Source organism: Octodon degus, unplaced genomic scaffold, assembly GCF_000260255.1.
Source record: "Octodon degus isolate 3935 unplaced genomic scaffold, OctDeg1.0 scaffold00059, whole genome shotgun sequence".
Taxonomy (NCBI): Eukaryota; Metazoa; Chordata; class Mammalia; order Rodentia; family Octodontidae; genus Octodon; species Octodon degus.
This window is the reverse complement of record NW_004524635.1, coordinates 1,241,052-1,262,174: the sequence shown is the minus strand read 5'-3', so window position 1 is coordinate 1,262,174 and position 21,123 is coordinate 1,241,052. Positions and strand designations below refer to the sequence as shown.

Below are 21,123 nucleotides of genomic sequence, written 5' to 3'. Positions count from 1 at the left end.
ATTTAAAGAACTATTAATAAAATATATGGTATTTATTATATATCATATTAATAAAATCTTTAATAAAATACAGTTACTATACTTTACTCTTTCGTCTGTCCATAGTCGCCATACAAAATCTTGAGATTTACTTCATATTTTGTAGAAGGAGAAAGCAAATAGCCTGTAATTTCCTTAAGACATAAAAACACTGGAATTTGCATGCACATTTCTGATCACAAAACTTGTGTTCTGAATCACTTAAAATAGCTTGTGAGGTGTACAAAGAGGTGTCTCAGGTCATAATGGTACATGCCTGGCCTATAATCCCAGCACTTGGGAGATTGAGGAAGGATTGCTGTGAATTTTAGACTTTTAGGTCAGCCTGAGCTAAAAATGAGGAGATGTTTTGGCTGAATTTGAAATGTAGGTAGAAACTTAAGAAAGCACACAAATTTATGAAATTTGAAGAAGTAGTTGTCTTAGATTTATTAGGACATTAAATAATATTAGTAGGCACGACAAAGTCATAATGACTTTGATAGCTCAAGAGAAAGATATTTAGTATTTAGAAGATGTACTGACTTTTCAAAACCATGTTCAGGACAGATTAGAATCATTCAAGAAAATACAGGGCCAATTTCAGAAGCTGAGCTTCTTACAGAATTTCTTTCCTTCTCAGCAGGCATTCCTACTCAAAGCAATTTGATACATTCCATTTTGTTCTTCCTTTGCGATTAATGTCCTTTCAAAGGCACAAAATAATCTATACAATTGAAAGTAAATAGGCCCCTGAGTTGGAAAGAAATAACTCCATTTCTCTGAGGCTAGGATCAGAACCTCTTCTCAAGTTTCCTTACAGGGTTAGTCATTTTGTTTTCTACTAAGCTTTGGGTTTACAATGATTAGGTCACTGAACAAACTTCCACTGCCTCAGAATTATTAGTGAAGAATAGCTAAGAGGCAGCTGCATATTCTCAAAATACTCTGTCATGTTTGAATGAGGAAATCTCAGACAACATGTTTACCTTGTCAACACTAGTTGCTGCAGAAAGCCGAGGAATGGAATTCTACTTATTAAGGAGCAAGTGCCAATCTCGTGTTACCCTCATAACCTGGGAAAAGCCAGATGTCCTTGTTAGTCTTGTCATCAGATTCTAATCAGATGACTGAACACTTGGCAAGCCCTGTAGTAGTATAAGAATACCATCAGCTCTACCCGTTACCTATCTGCTAAAGTTTACAGATGATTTTTGTGCATCTTTTAGCCTGATGGATAATCACAAGAGAAGAGTTTAAAATACCTAATGCACCTTACTGTTAATCAGCTTTAATCCTTTTGTATATTTACATTGATATGTTAGTCCTTTTTTTCATTGCTGTCACATATATATGAGGAAGCAGTTTAAAGGCAGAAAGATATGTTTTGACTGTTGGTTTGAGTCCAAGGCTAACTGGTCCCATTGTGGTCAGGTAGAAACATACAGGTAGAAGGACATAGCGGAGAAGAGCTTCTTACTTGATAGCATCCAACTTCCATGGTTATATAAACTCCCAATAATGTCTTCAGATTACATATCACTCAAGGGATTATTGCAATGGTGAATGAAGAACTCTATGATCTAATAAGCTTCAAAAGGCTCATTTGTGAATACGTAAGAGTTGGCCATAACTAACTGATCAGTGAGATGAAGTACTGCTATGTTGTGTTAGGTAGGTTTCTTAGGCCAAGTGGAAATATAATTAATAGTTAGTATATGTTCTGATTCTAGAAAAGGGAGTGTCATAATGAATTTCTATATTTGATATGTGAGAACAATGGAAAATTGTGATTTTTCCCAAAGAATGGAAGTATCGAAATCAGTCAGTTGTTTACATCTATACTTTGAATTAAATGCTACAAAAATATTTAATCTCTTAGCTTCCACAGTTAAAAAGTTAACTTACTAAGGTTTAATAGAGGGCCAGGGAATTGCTCTTCAGTTTAAGTACTTGCCTGGTAAATGCAAGCATTTAGGTTCAATCCCTAGTACTGCTTATCATGCTGGCCCTGCACCTAACTAGTCACTGAAACTGAGCATGGTGGCACGTGTCTATAATCTCAGTGCTGGGGAGGCTGAGACAGGGGGATCATTACAAGTCTGAGCTGCATAGCGAGACCCTGTATGAAATAAATAAATTAATGGAGAAAGAAATAAATAATTTTTAAATAAATAAGACAACAGAATTTTTACAAAAATTAAGTTACGATTATCTGATGTGCTTACAAAACTAATAGTTGTTTTCTATCATTATTTTACTGAGACCATTATTCGAAATTTAGACTCTTGAACAGTTTAGACAGTGTAGCCTGTTATTTACCTAGAGAGTGGTTAGTTTAATACAGCGTTTTACTGACATTATTATTTTCCCAGATATTTTCTTAAGCCTATGCTGTTCTTTTTTTTTTTTCTTTTTGTTTTTTTTTCTCTTTCCATTTATGTGTCTTGTACAGGTGCTTAATACGCAGCTCAGACTGATAGTGATCCTTCTGTTTTCAGCCTCTCCATGCCTGCACTGTTCTCTATACCCAAATTCTAAGTAAATTTACAGTAAAAGAAAAATCAGGGCTGGCCAGATAGCTCAGTGGACTAAAGCATCTACTTTGGCAGAGCTCTGCGGCCAGGTTTGATCTCCAGCTTGCCGTGCCAGCCCCATCCCCTGAGCGTACTGAGACAGCTAATGAAACGGGGCATGGTGGCACACACCTGTAATCCCAGCACTTAGGAGGCTGAAAACAGGAGGGTTGCTGTGAGTCAGATCTATATAGTGAGACCTGTAGACTCTGTACTAATGGTATTCTGCATTAGTCAGTTACTTCCAACACTATTTGAGTTGAGTAAAATGGATGTGAATTAGTTGTTCAAATCAAGATGTACGTGTGCCTCATGACAAGTCAAGGGTGTCATGTTTAACTGCAGTATTTCATGATGTCTTTCATTACAATCCAGTGTCTGTTTTAATACATGTTGTATTTTGGTGATTGTTTATAACTGCATAAGGACTTCCCAGGGAAGGTGATAAGCAGTGTCTCTTTTTCATTGTTTGTTAATCCTGTACCTGCTGCTTCATGGTTACTGGAATGTTAAAATTTATATCCCTTCTTTCTCAGAGGTGACTTCTGCTGCCATCAGTTACTCTTAGTTTGGTGGGAATCAGAACTTGGATGGCATTTGAAAAAGAAAAAGAAAAAGGTATAATGTCATGAAAGACTACAGAATTTGAAATCAGATATCTCTGGGTTTTAATTCTTCTTAGGTCTACCATTTAACAAGGTTATGTCAGGTAAAATAATCCCATTAAGCCTGTTTTTTCACCTGTAAAATGAAAACAAGGATATCACTGTTTACATAAGTAATATATGTAAAGCTATCTGCCACAGAGAATATAATAAAGGTTCAAGAAGACAGCAGTTTTAAAATAAGTTATGTATATTTATCTTACTTGTAATCATGTGGAAAGCATTTTATTTCTCTTCTACTTAAAGCAAATCTTTTTTTGAGATTGCACAACCACTATGATTCCATTAGTAGTTGATGTTACATTTTTTCCCCCAAGAACTCAATGTTTCAGAATTGAAAGAAAATACAGTTTGGTTTCTTCAAAGCAAAACTTGGCCAGAAGAAACAATCATGCTGAGGCCGAGACTAAACAGAGCACATGTCAGCTCCTCAGGGAATGTTTGTGGGGAAATTGAAGTCAGAATTTCTTTTATTCCATAATAAAGTTTGTTAGAATGGTCACCGATGCAGTAGAAGCCCCAGTACTTCCTGCTCCTAAACGTTGGAAGCGAATGGATATCACAGTTGCTTGGGATGTATTAGGTGAGGGTGTTGTAACACAGCAAGAAAATGATCATTACAGGTCTTTATGCATTTTATCTAATTTGATGATGGTGATACTTAGTGATGGATATTTCCAAATGTTATTCAGTGTCCAGGCTAGCAGGATTTCCTAAGAATTTTGTGTCATTATCATCACAAAGCAAAACTAGATTTAAATGTAAAAAAAAGGAAACAAGAATTGAGTGAAAACATTTACTATCAGGGGAAAGATCTAGGAGATGTTAAGTGCAATAGAATTACAGCAGTAGGAGTAAATTTAGGTTCTAGTTTGCTTTTCTGGACTATGCAAACAAAATGAAAGGGCGAACTGAACCAATAAGTTAATGCAAATATAGTAAAATTCTGGTATCTTTGGATGAGTTCATGGAGCATCTAAGACTTCACATGTGCATAACCTGCCATTTACTGAACTAGAAATGCCAGCAGAGAAAAGAAACATTTACAATTGCATCTTGAATGATATAGTGACTTAAAGTAATTGCCTTTTGGTGTATATTAATTTGTTTGTCAACTTTCACTGAAATCAGTTTTGTGTTTATACAGTATTTTCCCTATTACCTTTCATCAAGAAAATTAAAACCTCTGAATAAAATATAGATAAAAAAGCTAAACTCTGGAAGCAGAAGGGTTAGTGTCAGATCCTCGCTGCACCACTTACTTTGTATTTGAACTTGAAAAATCCCGAGTACCTGATTTTGAACTGACTGATGTTCCATTTCCTTTTTCTCAAGGCTGCTACCTTAAATAGAGTACCTAGCATGCTGCCCAGTGTACAAGAGCAGAAATGCTAGTTTTATGCTGTGGAAGGTAGAGGACTTATTTATGAGATTAGAGAATATACATGCCTAAAAGTGAAATCATGTTTTAAGAAACAGTCAAAGATAATGTTAACCAAATTGTAAAAATCATAGAATATAATACATGGAGAGATTTCTAGGGAATGAGTAAGTTACAGTTTTTAGTGTGTTTGGGAGGCTCATAGTGACCCTGGTGACAACCTGTGGCCTCTCGTGCTCCCTCCAGGCTCACTGTTTCTGGCCTGCTGACACAAGCATCCCTGTCCACCAAACCTCCACGCTGTGATATTCAGCCTCACCTACACCATAGTAATATAAACAGCTAAGCATGGAGCCGAACCTCTGAACTATGAGATAAATGAACCTTTGTTCCTTTAAGCTGTAGAGGTTGGGTATTTTGTCCCAGGAACAGAAAGCTCTGCAAGGCAGACTAAAAGTACCTCACCTCTTTGCAGAGTACTCCATTAAACTCTCAGGGCTGTCTGTTCTCCTTTGCTTTTCTAGTTCTTCAAGGAAGTTACTGGTTTTGAACTGCATACTGTTGTTATTTTGGACAAAACAGAAGAAGGGCATAAAATCTCAGAAGAGAGTGATTTCATTTCATTAATTCATTAATTACTTCATGAGTCTTTCTTTTCTTCCATCCTTCCCCAAAACAGACACTAACTCATTAAATAGGTACCCGGGAACCCCTGATACAAAGGAGGCAATGAATAATAAAGTAGGCTGTGGTTCACAAGTGCCAGGGCTTTCATGTGTGGTGAAAGATGAAGAAGCAAAGGCACATGGTAATGAATACTTGTTGGAAGCCTGTGCTGGGGAAAACACGGCGGCTGGGAGAAGCACTTTGGCACGCATGTGGAGGAAACAGTTAATAGAGGAAGTCATACATAAATTACATCTTGAGCCAGAAATAGGTGGCTAGTTATTTCCTATACTTTGATGTAGGTTTTAAAAATATATATTTACCTGGGTCATATTCTAGATAAGCAGTCCTTAATGTACCAGTATGGGTTATGACATATTATAACCTGAATTGCTCAATATTTTTAAAATGAGTTATATTAGGTGTTCTAGATTGACTCAGCTTTTTCTATACCTATCAAATTTGTATCCCCATACCTTACTCTTTCATATGTTGATCAGAAATGTCAAAATTACTCTCTTTGCTAGTTGGCATTCTAAATCCTTATCCCTTACCCTTCTGGAACATGCCTACAGTTTAATGACTCATAAAACCCACCAACAATCTCTGGGACATCAAATTGAACTTGATCTTTCTGCAGTCATGGATGATGTTGCTTAACAACCTTTTCACACTGGCATGGGCCAGTTTACACAGGTAAATCAGGCTGAGAGGCAGAGATGTTGGGTAAATATGACCATGTAATGTAGAATTTGTTTTCCTTTTAAAGTATGAGAGTCAGATATAGCAAGGCAGATTTCACTGCCTACATTTGCTTGAATTAGCTAACTTGCTCAGAGGATTTTTGTCTCAGCTTGTTGGATAAAATAAAAGCTTTATGATAGCACTTTCAAACATTTTTAGATACTAAATACATCTGTTTACTTTTAGATTTATCTTTATCTTTAGGTACCCCCCCCCTTTGTTCTTTTCAGTTTCAAGATCCGGGATCATTTTTATTCACGGGACTCATTCATTAACATTTCAGCATGATTTTTAAAAAATTTAGGTTGCCCTTTCAGTATTATCATCACTGATCACATGTGAAGATGTAGAGGGTGGCTGGTGTCATCTCTAGTAATGCATGATGAATGCTTTCTGGCATAATCCCAGCAAGTGGTTGGCTTCTGAAAATGGCCACGTTTGGCTCAGAGAAAATTTCTCTTCTCAGTTCTGAAAGGTGAAGGACCCTGGAGAAAGGAGGGATTTTTTTCACCTATCAGCAATGAATTTGAAAACTGCATGTGTCAAGAAGTTTATCTGTAAATAATTTGTTGCTGAAGAATTTGGCTTTGTATTGGAGCCGAAACGTTTAGCAGAACCTTCGGTCATTATGGAACTGTTTGTACCTGCTACATATAACTCAGTGGCTCCTGGCAACATGTGGTTATTGAACATTTGAAATAAACCTAGTGAGATTGAGAAATTGAAATTTTAATTTATCTTAGCTTTAACTAATTAAAATTTAAAGTAATTTCACATGGCTAATGACTGCCATATTGGGCATCCCAGGACTTGAGTACCTTTTTGTTAGTTATAATTGATTGTCTGAAATTAAATCTTAGGAAATTCCTCCTGAAGAAAATTTTCCATTTTTGTATTCTATATCAGTAACTGCTGACTTGAGAGAAGTTTTCCAAGCAGTCTTTCCATTCCCTGTGAGGCACATACCTGTCCTGAATTATATACATTTAAAAGAGGGACTAGAATACAGAAAATATTTAGAGTCAAATATCTAAGATGCCTTACCCTTGCATTCCTAACAGAATCTTCTTTAATGTTTCCCAGGCATCAAATTGTATCATGAAAGTTAGTTAAATAAGTGAGAGATTCAGTTTGTTTTCCTAGCACAGATTTGAGCTGGGATGTGCCACCTGGATGATGTTAGCCTTTTGGTTTTCCTCCTGTATTCAGTGGTGGTGCTTAATAAATCAATGCTTCTGGAATATTTCAGTTCCTTAAGTTAAAATGAATGAGGAATTTGAGAAAGGGGGATATGTTGAAGATTCAAATGTGTTTTCCTTTGTGGGTAAAGGTGGAATGATAGAGTACTATCTTGGGCAAATTTTGAGTTGAAGTTTCCAGCATGGTGTCCTGGCTTGCCCTGACCCGTGCACAAATCCTCATCTTGTTCGTGTGGTCAAGACCAGGGTGTGTGAGACAGGTGTCAGTGTTTGGTGGGAATCGCTGTTCCAGCTTGTTCTCATGTCTTTAGCCTTCAACATGTCAGTAGACTTGCCAAGAACAGATTCCTTTGGCCACTAGAGAGCTTCATCCTGATATATAAATTGGTGGGTCTTCTTTCCAAAACCTAGTAGGTGAATCACCTTTCGAAAATAGGAAAGCAATTAAAGCATTGTTACACATTTTGCTAAATATTCAAGATTTAACTAAGTATAATTTTCTAATCACATTGCTTATTTTGGAATATTTAGACAATGAGAAATTGAATAGGTATTTGGATCTCTAAAGTTTAAAGAAACATAATAAAATATAGTCACCCTAGACAGGGAGTAAAAATAATCTCCGCAATGAAAATGGCCATGAAATATCCAAAAGACAACATTGAGTAGTTAAGAAACATTCACACAAGGGCATATGACAAACAAGTATTTGTTTTCTGATTAGGAAAGTAGATATTAAAGAGTATAAGCTCAAGAACTTTTGAAACATATTTGGTATATCTTTTGTGATTCTTCTACAAACATAAGTCAATGCCAACATATTCTGGTGTTAGGTGTTATATAATACATAGTTCCTTTACCATGTCCTTTACATTTACAAGGAGTCTGTCTTTTTCAAAACAGTAATAAAAACTATCTCAAAAATTTTCTGGTTTAATAACATTTTGTTCTAGCTGTAAGGAAACAGACTTGCTTAATTTAACAAATCTGACTATTTCCAGTGACTTAGTCATTTCCCTTGTCGCTGAGAAACAATAGCCAACACGTACAATTTAGAGTATTAGATTTATGTTGGCTTAAGTTTGAACACAGAATTGGCTGGCTCCAAGGCAGGACAGCTTGGCAAAAAGCCATGGTAGTGATGGTAATGGAGAACTTCTCATGGCGTGGTAGACAGGAAAGGGAGAGAAAAAGAGACAGACAGACGGACAGACAGACAGACAGGCACACACACACACACACACACACACACACACACACACAGCCTAATCATGCCCTACCTCACAATACAAGTCAACTGCAATGCCCCTTCTAACGGTTTTTACCTATGATCTCATGAGACTTTAGGACAACATCTAGATATAAAACATCTTTACCCTGTCTCCCAAGAATTTGTATAGACATCTTTATGCAAATTGCCTTTAGTCCCTCTAAGAGTTTCTAAAATCCTAACAGTTGAAGCATTGCTGGCAAGTCCAAGACTAACATCTCATGTGAGATTCTAAGTGAACTCTTAGCTGTGAGTCCCTGTAGTGTCACGAAAGGAAGTTAAGTGGTCTTGACATACTGGATAAACATTCCCATGCCAAAAGGGAAGAATCAGGGCTAGGAACCAGAGGGACCAAAGCAAGACCACAGTGTCACAGACAAACAGTAAATCTTGTAGCTCTGAGTCCAGAGCCTAGAGCAAGCTGTGATGAGATGTGAACCCCCAAGAGCTGTGAACCTCACCTTTTCAAGCCAATTCCAACAGTTACAGGACTCTGTGGTTAACGTTTGGTGAAATCAGCTCTTGTCTTATTTTAAATTCATTTTAAATCTATCACTTATTTTCCACATTCTATTAATACTGTTGTATCTTAACTTTTCTTTGACCATTGTCAACTGACTCTAATTTCCTATGATGAGCCCCTCTATTCTCCAGTGGACATGGATAATTCTAGTTCAAATAAATGTGAATGGGCATGAATAGTTTTTTATGTGTATCGTACTAGACTTTTATCAAATATCTACTTAAAATCTGATTCCTAGATACCTAGGATATTGTCATTTATTAATAATTTGAGTAGTTTGGGAATTTAATTGTAGATTCATGAAATAGAGCATTTATATTAACATATAAAATTGTACATATTTATGGAATACTATGGAAATTTCAATACCTGTATAGATTGTGGAAGGTTCAAATCAGTGTAAATATATCCTCAAAATATTTATGATTGGCAAAAAACATTCAAAGTGCTTTTACTGTTTTTGCAGTATAGTATATAGTACATTGTTGTTATTTATGGTGACCCTATTGGCCAATAAAACTCTAGAACATATTTTGCTCATGTGACTACTACTTAATATGCAGTAACTGATGTTTCAATGTAGATAAGTGTAAATTTAGATAACTACACACATACAAATATATATGTCCAAATCATTTTGAGCTCCTGTTGTCATCTGGGAAAATGTAAGTTTAGGTAGTAGATTAAAATTAAGATTGGGACTAAGATTAAGTTTGAATTGCCAAGCAGGTTTTCTGTGATTGTTTTTTGAAATCTATATAGATCATGTAGAAGAGTTTAAGGTTAATTCCATCAGTTCTTTGAAAATAACAGTTAATGTTTAAAATTTTCACTTTGACTAACTCTATCTGTAATTTGAGCAAATGTTTTGAAAACAGTAATGTGTAATACAAAAACCACGATTGAATACCTCTTTTCTTGTTCTTTTAAATATGTACCATTTCTAACGTCTTATCAATTATGATTATGCTCTTTAAAATAAGTTAAAAAAATAAAAAGCAAAAATGACAAGAAAAAATTAAAGTTTACTGAAAGCAAGCGTTAATGTTCAGTTATTTGTCCAAACTTGCATACCTATATCTATTAATCTGAGTAACAGATTTGATAATAAAAATACATAATATAATAACCATTGCTAATTTGCTATTCTTGTTTTGAAAAATCTATAACATTTGTGTTGTTTCATGTTACTCTGTTTCTGTCTTTGTTTTTGTTATACTGTTATGTTTTTGTTTTTATTTATACTCTTTAAAATAAAATAAGGCCGGCCAAATAGCTCAGTGGATTAAAGCACTTGCAAGCAGGCGCAGGGGGCAGAGGTTTGATCCCCAGGCCTGATGTGCCGGCCCAGGGCTCAGGGTGCACAGAGATGGCAATTGAGACTGGGCATGGTAGGGCGCACCTGTAATCCCAGCTCTTGGGAGGCTGTAAACAGGTGGATCATTATAAGTCTGATCTAGTAGTGAAACCCTGAACATCCTGTAGACCCTTCCCAAAAATACAAAAATACAAAAATAAATAATAAATAAAATAATGTTTTGGTTTTTTTTCCTTTTTCTTTAGGGAAAGGTCTACAGGGTATTCAGGGCCTCACTATTACATTGGACTCATAGTGGTCCACCTGTTTACAGCCTCCCAAGAGCTGGGATTACAGGCACATGCCACCACACCCAGTCTAAATTATTTTTTTCAAAAAAAGAATATTTCATAATATTAATTGAATTAAGCAATAATAATAGCTTTTTATTGTTAACGTGTTTCCCAGTGAATAAAAATAAATAAGGATCTGGAGGCACTAAATTCATCTATTTAAGAAATCCTAACAGCTGCTTTGGTATTTATTCTGTCCATTAGAGATTGAATGTTCCAATTGCTGAGGCTGGATTCTTCACCTATATTGTTCATTATGCAATGCACTCAAAGTGTCAACCACCGATGTAGAATTCCCATTTATCTGTATAAAGTTTTAAAACAAATACTTAGATGTTTATATTTTGAGCTCACTTTTCAGAAGGGCAGTTTTTGAGGTGAATACATTGTACCTTTTCAGTCCTTTTAAAGTAGTACTTGCGAATGAGTATAGCTTTCAGAATCACAAGTTAGTAGTAGTGTGAACATATAGCTATCTTGTCATATAGACCCAAATGATCTCTAGTATGTTTTCTCTATAGCTCACTGTTTGCAAACTCATTTATCAGATACACTGTGTACTAGTAGAAACGAACATTTAAAAATGAGTGAGAATTTTGTGAGCCTTAATCACCCTTACTTTACCATATTTCTTTCTCTATTTAACATCTCACTCAATGTGAAGTATTCTGTATTCAGTGAATGCATTTTAATTTGTTGACCTTAATGGGTTTTTAAATTGTTGACAAATTTGGCATGGAACGATAGTAACTGCTCTGAAATGAGATTAAATACTTCTCTGTTAAAACTGTATGAATTATTGTTTAGGCTATGAAATATAAACTTTCAAATACAAAGCATATCTTCATCATTTACAATCCTTACTGTTTGGAGGCTTTCAAAAGACTTCCTCAAATTAAGAGTATTGATATTTCTAAAAGGGTGATATTACAATGAATAAACCAACACTAGTGATAAATGTTAACCTCAAAACAATTTTTACTGATCTGGTAGAAATAGCTGCAGTTTTTTGGATATTTTCATGGTTATTATTGAGATTATTACAGTTAGAAAATAATAAAATTTATTCATATATTAAAAACAAAAATTTCTACTTGGAAAGTGATGGGATGAAATTTTCTGTGGTACTTATTTTAATCGGTTTTGCAGATGAAACACATTTGTCAATTTTGATTCTGCACTATTTGCAAATAGTTTTAATTTTGTTCAGCACTTACAGATTTCTGTTAGTAATGTATTTCAGGATTAATCCAAATTTTTTTAAAACAGACATATTAGAGATAATTTTAAGAATGTACTTTCTCTCTCTGTCTCTGTCTGTCTCTCTCTGTCTCTGTCTCTGTCTCTGTCTCTCTCCCTCTCCCTCTCCCTCTCCCTCTCTCTCCCTTTCTCTTGTCAGGGTCTCATACTGTAGTGTGGGATGGCCTTTCACTCAGTATGTAGCTCAGGCTTTCCTCAAACTCATGGTGATCCTCTTCCTCAGCCTTCCATGTGCTGAGAGCATAGGGCTGTGCCACCACGCATGGCAAGAGGTAGTTTCAATATGTGTTATAGGTTGAGTGTTATATATTTGGAGGCTGCAATGATTTCAGAGTAAAGTAATTTGATATTTCACTTAGACTCTTAAATGTTAGCATTCATAATATCCTGGCACCATGGGGCAAAAGTTCTTCTGGAAGTGTACTGAGTCTTTATTGGGAGTGTTTTTGGAAACATTACCTGTGAGGTATGAGAGATTCAGAATCTTTAAGCAAAAGAGGTAGGACTATGAGGAAGTCATATTCGCACTGAAATGAAACTTGCTAGTGTTCTACCTGAAGGCAAGAGAGCCAACTATTTAACCTCTGCAGTAACCAGTTGTTGCTTGGGGATGTCAAACTGTTTCCTCTGGGCGTCTTCTCTTTGGCCCACACCAATTCATGAAAAGAATTTTAGGTGAGGGTCATCAGCTACCACCACTCTAAGAAGCTGGCCCAGTGAGTGCCTTAATCCCAGAGGGTTTTAAGAAGCCCACCACAGTATCTACTATGCCCGGATTTGTGTAAAAACTGGGCAGAGCATGTGCAGTCACATATTGTCCACTTTCCTACAGTCTTGCTATATCTTTTCATGCAGGTGGGAGGAAATGTGGACAGTTATTTTCCCCCACTTTCCAAAGTTATGTGGCTCTTGTCTGATGTTTTATCTCCTTTGAAAGAAATTAGTTCTAGTTGCTATAGTAAAGAGATCTTGGGGTAGAGAAGTGCATTAAATATATCTAGCAATTAAATCAACATATTTTTTATCTGTTGTACTTTGCATTGTACTAGATAAAGTTAAGCCTGAGCTATTCCTTAACTTCTTTGGATATTCTGAGCCAGAGCAGGGCTTAAAATAATTGCACAATACATTCCTGCTCAATTGCATGCTTATGGTTATAAGAATGGAATGTTTCTGTAAATACAGCTACAGATTTTATCAGCTTTATTTTTCCTCTAAATGATGTTTGTCTTAGTCCCTACCTGATTTGGTGGCTCACAGGATCAAACAAGGTATTAGATATATATTAATCTATTGCATGCATGGAATACTTAAAAATAATTTAAAATTATTTATTAAACTCACTCTTGGGCTGGCCAAATGGTTCAGTGGATTAAAGCGCCTACAAGCAGGTGCAGTAGCCCGGGGTTCGACCTCTGAGCCTACCATGCCAGCCCCACCCCCCACCCCTGGCGCGCACTGAGATGGCAATTGAGACTGGGCGTGGTGGGGTGTGCCTGTAATCCCAGCTCTTCGGAGGCTGTATACAGGCAGATCACTATGCATCCAATCTAGTAGTTAGACCCTGAGCACCCTGTAGATCCTTTGCTAAAATACAGAAGAAACAAAATAAAAAAATTTAAAAAGCTCATTCTTATCTGCAGATGTATTAAAACCACACCATTGACCATACAAAATTTATTTTACTTCCTAGTTTTCCAAGGAAGTACAAACCAAACTATTTATTTTGCTTCTGTAAGTTTTTATTAAAGAAAAACTTTCCATGATACTAACTTCATGGTAGGTCTTTCACTGAAGTTTTATGGATGCCCTCTCTTAGAAAAGGTTATACACCCTACTCAACACACTACTGGATGAACAGTAAAATAAGTTTATGGTGTGCTCTGGCAAACTTAGGCCTGCTGTATTTTGCTTTTATCTGCTTGTTTTAACATCTTCTACTTCCTGCTTTGTGCTTCTTCAAAACTGTTTATCTGATTTGAACTTCACCTGTTGGCCTTGTTCTTACTGAGGAATATTGAAGGAGGGAAGTTAAAAGAGTGCGAAAAATACTAAATTTTGTTAATTTGGCTCCAGCTGATTTTATACCTGGGAGAAGGAGAGCTGATGGTTCTCGCAAATAGTTAATTAAATCCTGTGCTGGTGGCTTCTGTCTTAGGCATTAAGTCATCCACCTTGTTAGCAGATTCTCTACCCAGCAGGGTTAAGCCTATCCCTTTGGAAACATTTCTGAATGTTTACTTTGTGCTCCAGGTAACTGACTGAGGGCAGGATGACAGTCCCTGTGCAGCTGACCAGGGAGCTGCTCCTGAGTTTTGTAAAGATAATGTGTAGGGGGCCTCACATGCAGACAGACATGTGTTTACCTTCTCCCCTTAGCCCCCTAGAGTTCTTTTCTGTGATAAAGGAACAAAATCTCACTGCATTTTGTTTTCCTAGTTTGACCTTCCTTGATTCTCACCAGTAGGTTTTTACAGTCTGTTGCTTGCCTCTCAGATTAGAAGAGTGCTGGCATGTTTTAACTGTTTCTTAGGATTCAAACAGCCTTTAATTAACAGCAAATTGGTGCTTTGGAATGTTATCAGAATATGGGAGACAGAACACTGACGCTGAGTTTCCATCATTCCAGCTTCTACAGGTACTAGAGCCCCCAAATGGGACAGGGGTGTGTGCTTGCTTGCAAACAGCGTGCCTTTGAAGAGGGTGTCTTTGTTGTATGACATGCCCATGGTCTGCTCACCCGGGCCCATCTAAGTCCCACCTGCTCATGGTTGAGGTGGTAGCAGGCAGTCACTAAACACTCATTGCTATAGGGCTGCAAAACAGCCTACAAATGCTTTGCTTGTAGCACTGGGTTTGCATGTTTTTAGTCCTCTGGTTTCCAGAGCCATCAGGTACAGCTGCTGATGTTTGTGGTTAAGACTCTTTTCTGTGCCAGATTTATGTCATCTTGCTGCCCGAGCTTTGGACTGGTGGAAAGCAACAGTTCTGCTAACGAACCACTCAGATGTGAAGCATGTTTGGAGCAAATTAGTCTTCAAGAGGAAAAGCGAGCGAGGGAGGGGATTTCTGTTTTGAATCCAGAGATGTTGGTTCCAGATTTGTTGCTGGCCCAATGCAGGGGGAAAAAAAAAGAAAAAGAAAAAGAAAGAAAAAAGCAGGTTGTAAAGTTCGATTGTACTTACATAACTAGTTATAATCCAACGAAAAGAATCAGCTTCAATATCTCCTGCCTCCTAATGGCAAATGTGCTGATTGGCCCGTTCTCAGTTAAGGAAATAGACTCCATGTAATGTTTTTTCCAGTGACCCACAAAGCTGTCCTTTTTGTCTCAATGGAGATCGTGGGGTTTTCCTGTGCCTGCTGTCCCTAATTGCCCCCTTTACTGTCCTGTCTCTAGGTGGTACATGCCAGAGTCCTGCTCTCCCAGCCCTGGTCCGTCCACCAGGCCCTCCTTTGCAACCGTCGCTGGATATTAAACCATTCCTTCCCTTTCCTCTGGACACTGCAGCTGCAGTCAACCTCTTCCCTAATTTTAATGCGGTAAGTGCAACAGCCAAATCTGTGTGACTGATAGGTGCTGGAAAACCTTAAAGCAGGGAAGTTTCAGTCACTGCTTTTGTTTCTCTGTGCTGTTTATTTTATGGTTTAGCTGAAAGCTATGGTGAATTTAATTGACCACCTGGTTATATAAAGTCCCCAGAGCCAGGTTTCTTAAAAGGAAAATGTAAAAAGGTCTGATCTTACTGGCTTGATTATGAGTTCATGGTGCCCCTTGAGTGACTTCTGGGTAATACCACTAACTTTTTTTTTTTTTTTGCAATATATAGAATTATAATTTAACATACTTATTAGAAGGAGCATTAAAATTCAAGTACTTATCTGGAAAATTAAATGTCTTCCCTTATTTATGTATTCTACTTTAATTTTAAAACCTACTATTTCTTTTCTAAGTTACTAAAGAGGACCCTGACAATGACAGTTAGTGATAGATTTTATTTATCACTATAGATACCACTATAAAAAAATGTACTATCTATCACAGTACATCTTTCTTCTTTAATTTCAAACAACTCTGGCTCTGGTAGGAAAATCTTTAAATACTGTTTTCCTTCCTGTCCAGTTTTACTTGAGTCTAGGATTTCCTAAAGTACTTCATTTCTTTGGGCTTCTTCAACAGCCTTCCCAGCACAAAATTATTATCTGGCTTCTGTTTTCTGATAGGTTTTAACGGTGTCGCAGCAGAGAAACACGCAGAAGGAAAGGGGAAAGGGGCTTTATTATAAAGGAAAAGGGACTTCATTATCTTAGAGGACACGGAGAGAATTTGGGAAGATAAGGAATTCTCTGGATTGGAACAAAGGGAGGTTGAGGCTTTTATGGCCTTTGCCAGGGTGGGGCTTGAGGGAGAAGTTTAGATAGACCTGAGGAGCTGATTGGGGCCTTCTCTGAGGTGGAGAGAAAGGTGAAAGGAAACTGCATCCTGGGCCAAGTTGGAGAAGAGGAGGGGAGGTGGTCTCTGGGAAGATGAGCTGTTGTTTTAAGGGCTTCAGCCATATTAGATGACCACCATGATAATTCAGCAATTCTTACTAGGGCCAGAACCTATCATTTTCACCTTTAAGGTATCTTTGTAGCTTGACTGATTCATCATGTTCATCATAATTCTTTTAATAAACTGAGTGTGCTCTGAGAATCGAAGTTAAAATAAGGTTGCAAGTTCAGAAACTTGTAAGTGACCTTTTCCACACATCTCGTTCCCCTTTTAGCAGTTATTATAATGTAGCTCTGAGCTTACCTGTGATAGGATGTGTCAAAGTAATCAAAGCAAAGAGGATCGAGAAGAGAGGTTGCTGCTTTCTCGGTAATCTAAATAGCACTGCTTTTTTCCTGCGGCATTCTGCCCCATAATGAAGAAAAAAATCTATCCACATTCTTCAGAAGACTGAAGCAGTTCTTTTCTTTAATAGTACTTCACCATAGGCACCTGGGACATGTGGTCCAGTAGTACAGTAATGTACTTGCTGCTATCCTGCTTGCTGCAAGCAAAGATAAAACAATCATTTTGTTTTTTTGAGAGATGAGGAATTTTTCCTAGGAACTTTATTTTGCAATAGATAGGGCAAAACAGAGCAATATCAGGACCACATTTGCAAAAGGCAAGTTTGTAATCCTAGATGTTTCAATAAGAGTAAAGACAAATGTGCTCAGCTTCAGATTTTCTTATCAGCATTTATGATGACACTCGTGCCCCTGGATGCTTTTCTCCCGAACTCCATTTCTGCTATTCAGATTGATGCCCCCCTGGTGCAGCTCTGCTGTCACATACCTGGGGATAACCCATCAGGGCACTCTACCAGGTGCTGGAGAGTAGGGCATCCTTTCACTTAGGTCCTATTGTCAACTTCAGAGCACTAAGGTGAGAATCTTGGAAGGTAAAAAAAGGCTGAGTTTCAAATTTTCTAGTTGCCCTTTGGAAAAAATGAAAAGCATCATTGTTAGTTCTGTTGACTATGAATATTATTTGTTATGAGAGATAAGTGATATGCTGAGATGGATGACACTGAGGAAATCTCTTCACCTTTAATTAAAAGGAGTAGGCCTGATAATCTCATCCTTCAGGTGTTGTGACATTCAGAACTTGAAGTGTGTGTGTGTGCGTGCGTGCGCTGACAAAAGCAGCATTATATATTGATGAAACTGGACTCTGTAGTTAGACTAGCTAAAATCCCAGAACTGCCTGTTCTAGTAAGTATGATCTTGTACAGATCACATATTCTCCATGTACCTTAACAATTTCATCCATAAAATGGAACTAATAAACTTTATAGATATGAAATAATGATTACATTAGTGCATTTTCAAATGGGTTGGCATGGAGAAAGTGTTTATGTAGCAGGTATCATTGTCATAAGTAGCTTATTAACCCTTCTGAATTTCAGTGTGGCAGTTCATGGATTGCAAAGGTATGACTAGATTCTTTTTCTTGCCTGTATTTTGACTTGTGTTACTATTTCCTCCACTAAATGAGTGAGGCTGTCTCTTGTTACAACTATCATTTTCTCCATGGTTATTTCCTGCAAGTAGTTGTCAGACTATAGCAAGCTGAGGATTGAGCTTCTTGCCTCCAACTAAGAAAGTCATTGCAAAGCCCATAATCCTGTGGCTTTGGCCTCAGAATTAGGGAATCCTGCAGTTTAATTATAAAGTGTCACCCAAAGAGGCATGCATTGACAGCTTGATGACCAATGCAATAATGCTTTGAGGTGGGGCTTAGAGAGGTAATTGGATTATAAAGGTGCAAGTTATACAAATAGATTAGTCCATTGACAAATTCATAGCTGAATGGGCTATTAAGAGGGAGGGCCCAATTGTGAAAAGAACAGGTCATTGGGAGTGTGTCTTTGTGAGGTATATCTTGTCCTCAGTGTTCCTTTCTGATTCTTTCCTTGCTTCTATGCTTCCTGGCTACCATAAGATGATTATATCACACCTTACATCATGAGGTTCTGAAGTTCAAAATGATGTAATCAGCCAATTGTGGGTCCATAAGAATAATAAAGAATCTATGGACTGAAACCTCTGAAACCATGGGCCAAGTAGATCCTTCCTTTTTAAATTGTTATTTCCAGGTGTTTGATCACAGTGATCTAAAGCTGTAGCAGAGCATCTCTTTAAGCAACAACATGAGTTCTTGATTTTATGGAGATGTGACACTCAAACCACAAGCTTAGAGCATATGAAATGTAATATTGTATTGCTATGGATTGATTTCTGGTATAAGAAGTTCATTCCACCACTCTGGCGGGAAAGCCAATCTAAATTTGCTTCATGATGTGTTAAAGCTCTAGATTCTAACAGGCCATCTGCCCAGCTTTTGGTGGGAAGCTTCTTGAGTCATCAAGTTATTTGTTTACACCAGCATTTACAAAATGCTCAGTGCCGTGGTTAGCATGCTCCTTTGTGCACTCAGCTTTTTCTTTGTCATGCTTAGGATACACAGGCTTAAAAGGCTGTCAGTGCTCCTTCCTGCTTAGATCCATCACTCAGCTCTTATTTCTTTGCAAGGAAGTGAGGAGCCACTCTGCCAACAAACTACTTTCACCCATCTAATAGTTTTGAAATAAAGTCCATGAGGTTCTGAGGCTGTCTGCCTGTTGTTCAGGCTATGAAGGTAGAATCATCTATTTGGAATAGAGTGTGGCAAAAAGGTGAGGGCAAATATTAAAAGCATGTTCTTGTATGATGAAGTATATAAAAACATAAAATATTTCTCTGATTACTGTCCTACAGGAATATAAACAAGTTTGAGTCTAGATCTGTAAGAATAATAAAGGATCTATGAAAATAAATATAGTCAGGAGGGGAAAAAAACATACAGAATCAGAACTGTGGTATAGATAGAAAAGAGGATATTCAACAAAATCAATAGGATCTTTTAGTCTTCAGAAAGCTAAAGGTTAGAAAATCACAATAAAATCTGTTATCTACCCCAGGAAAAGTGGTAGACAGGAGTCCAGGAGCTTTCACAGAAAAGAAAGCTCTTTTAAACTCTGTCTTAGTTGCTTTTCTCTTTGTTGACCAAAATACCCAATACCCAATGTTGAAGTAGGAAGAATTTACTGTAGTTTACAGTTTATAAAGGTTTTAGTCCATAGGTGGCTGTTTCCAAGGCAGGGCAGCACAACAGAGAAGCATCACAGAAGAGAAACAGGCAGCAAAAGGCAGCAAAGGCACAAGCAGCAGGGGACCACAACAACTCTCTCTCTCTGCTCCTTATGTCTTATCCAGTCAGCCCACCATTAGAGTGAGCCGTACTCACACCCAGGGAGCACCTTCCTATTAGCTACTCGCAGAATTATCCACACCACTCAGTGAACTAATTCTATACCCTTGATCCCAGAGACACACATTTAATCCAGCATTTCACTATAGATCCAGCCACTCCTCAAAAGTCCTACCTCTGGGGCAGGCGAGATAGCGCAGCTGCCTAAAGTGCCTTCTTAGGTAAGCATGCAGGGACTATAGTTTCATCACCAGACCACATGCTGCACCAGCCCTACCTCTAGGGTGGGCCTAGCTGGCCCAAAAAGGAAAAAAAAGAAAAAAAGAAAAAAAGCCCTGTCTATGACCAAATAAGGCCTTTGGGGGATATCTAGAACCACAATAATGAACTTCCATTGTACCCTTCATCCTGTCCTTCAGTCTCATAAGTGAAGCTGGAGTCTCACTTCTTTAAAAATACAAGATTACAATTGAGTCTCCATTTATTGTACAGAAATAAACCTGGAATGGGACCAGGGATATAACTCAGTGGCATAAGTGCCCCGCCTAGCAAGCACAAGGTCCCAAATTTGATCACCGGTACCACAAAGAAGAAATAAACCTGTAAGAGGATAGATAATATATAGGAAATAATTGGTGAGATATGGTATGACATTTTTCCATTCAGTCAATTACTATTTATTAAGTACTGGCTATTTCCCAGAAATAACAATATCAAGGATTGTGTTAAAACCATTACTATGGTATTAATTCAGTTGGGGAGATAGCTTGGTGGTCTGAACACCTGCTTAGCAAGTGTGAGGTCCAGGGTTCGAACCCTGTACTAGCCACTGAAACAGCATGCCTTGCAGACCATGTATTAGCCACTGAAACTGGACGTGGTGACACACGCCTGTAATCACAGCACTGGGGAGGCTGAGACAGGAGGATCACTATGAGTCTAAGCAGCATAGTGAGACCCTGTACCAAATAGCTATTAATTCAGTTGAATTTGACAAATAATGAAAAATTTGCAAGTATGAGAGCTTTGATAGAGAAAGATGCAAAGAACAGAACGTTCACTTGGTGATAGGAATATATGACTCTGTGGTTGTCTCAGTAAGAGTTTGTGAGAATAATGGAACCTGTTCTTACCACTCAGACAGGAAATGATTTGATCTAAGGATTGAGGTTTATATGAATTCTTTGAGGGCACTGGGCAAATAAAGTCAGAAAAGATTGTGGCTGGCTTTCATTTTCTGCTTGCTGGAGTTAAGGAGTTGCAGAAATGAAGAGCATCTGAGCAAGTTCAGTTACTTTTAGTGAAAAGTACTGAAACCCATGCAGTGTGTCTCTTCAGCATAGTCTAATAAATCTGCAATGACAGGGCAATGTTAACTTTGATAT

At 37.5% G+C, this 21,123-nt stretch overlaps 1 protein-coding gene across 1 annotated transcript in view; it reads left to right on the top strand.

Moving 5' to 3' along the window:
• Positions 1–21,123, top strand: part of Znf385d (zinc finger protein 385D) — a 354,050-nt gene that overhangs the window by 67,996 nt on the left and 264,931 nt on the right. Inside the window, exon 2 of the mRNA XM_004634180.2 lies at positions 15,353–15,495. Within this exon, the coding sequence (XP_004634237.1) occupies positions 15,353–15,495 (143 nt within the window). The remainder of the gene's footprint in view (positions 1–15,352; positions 15,496–21,123) is intronic.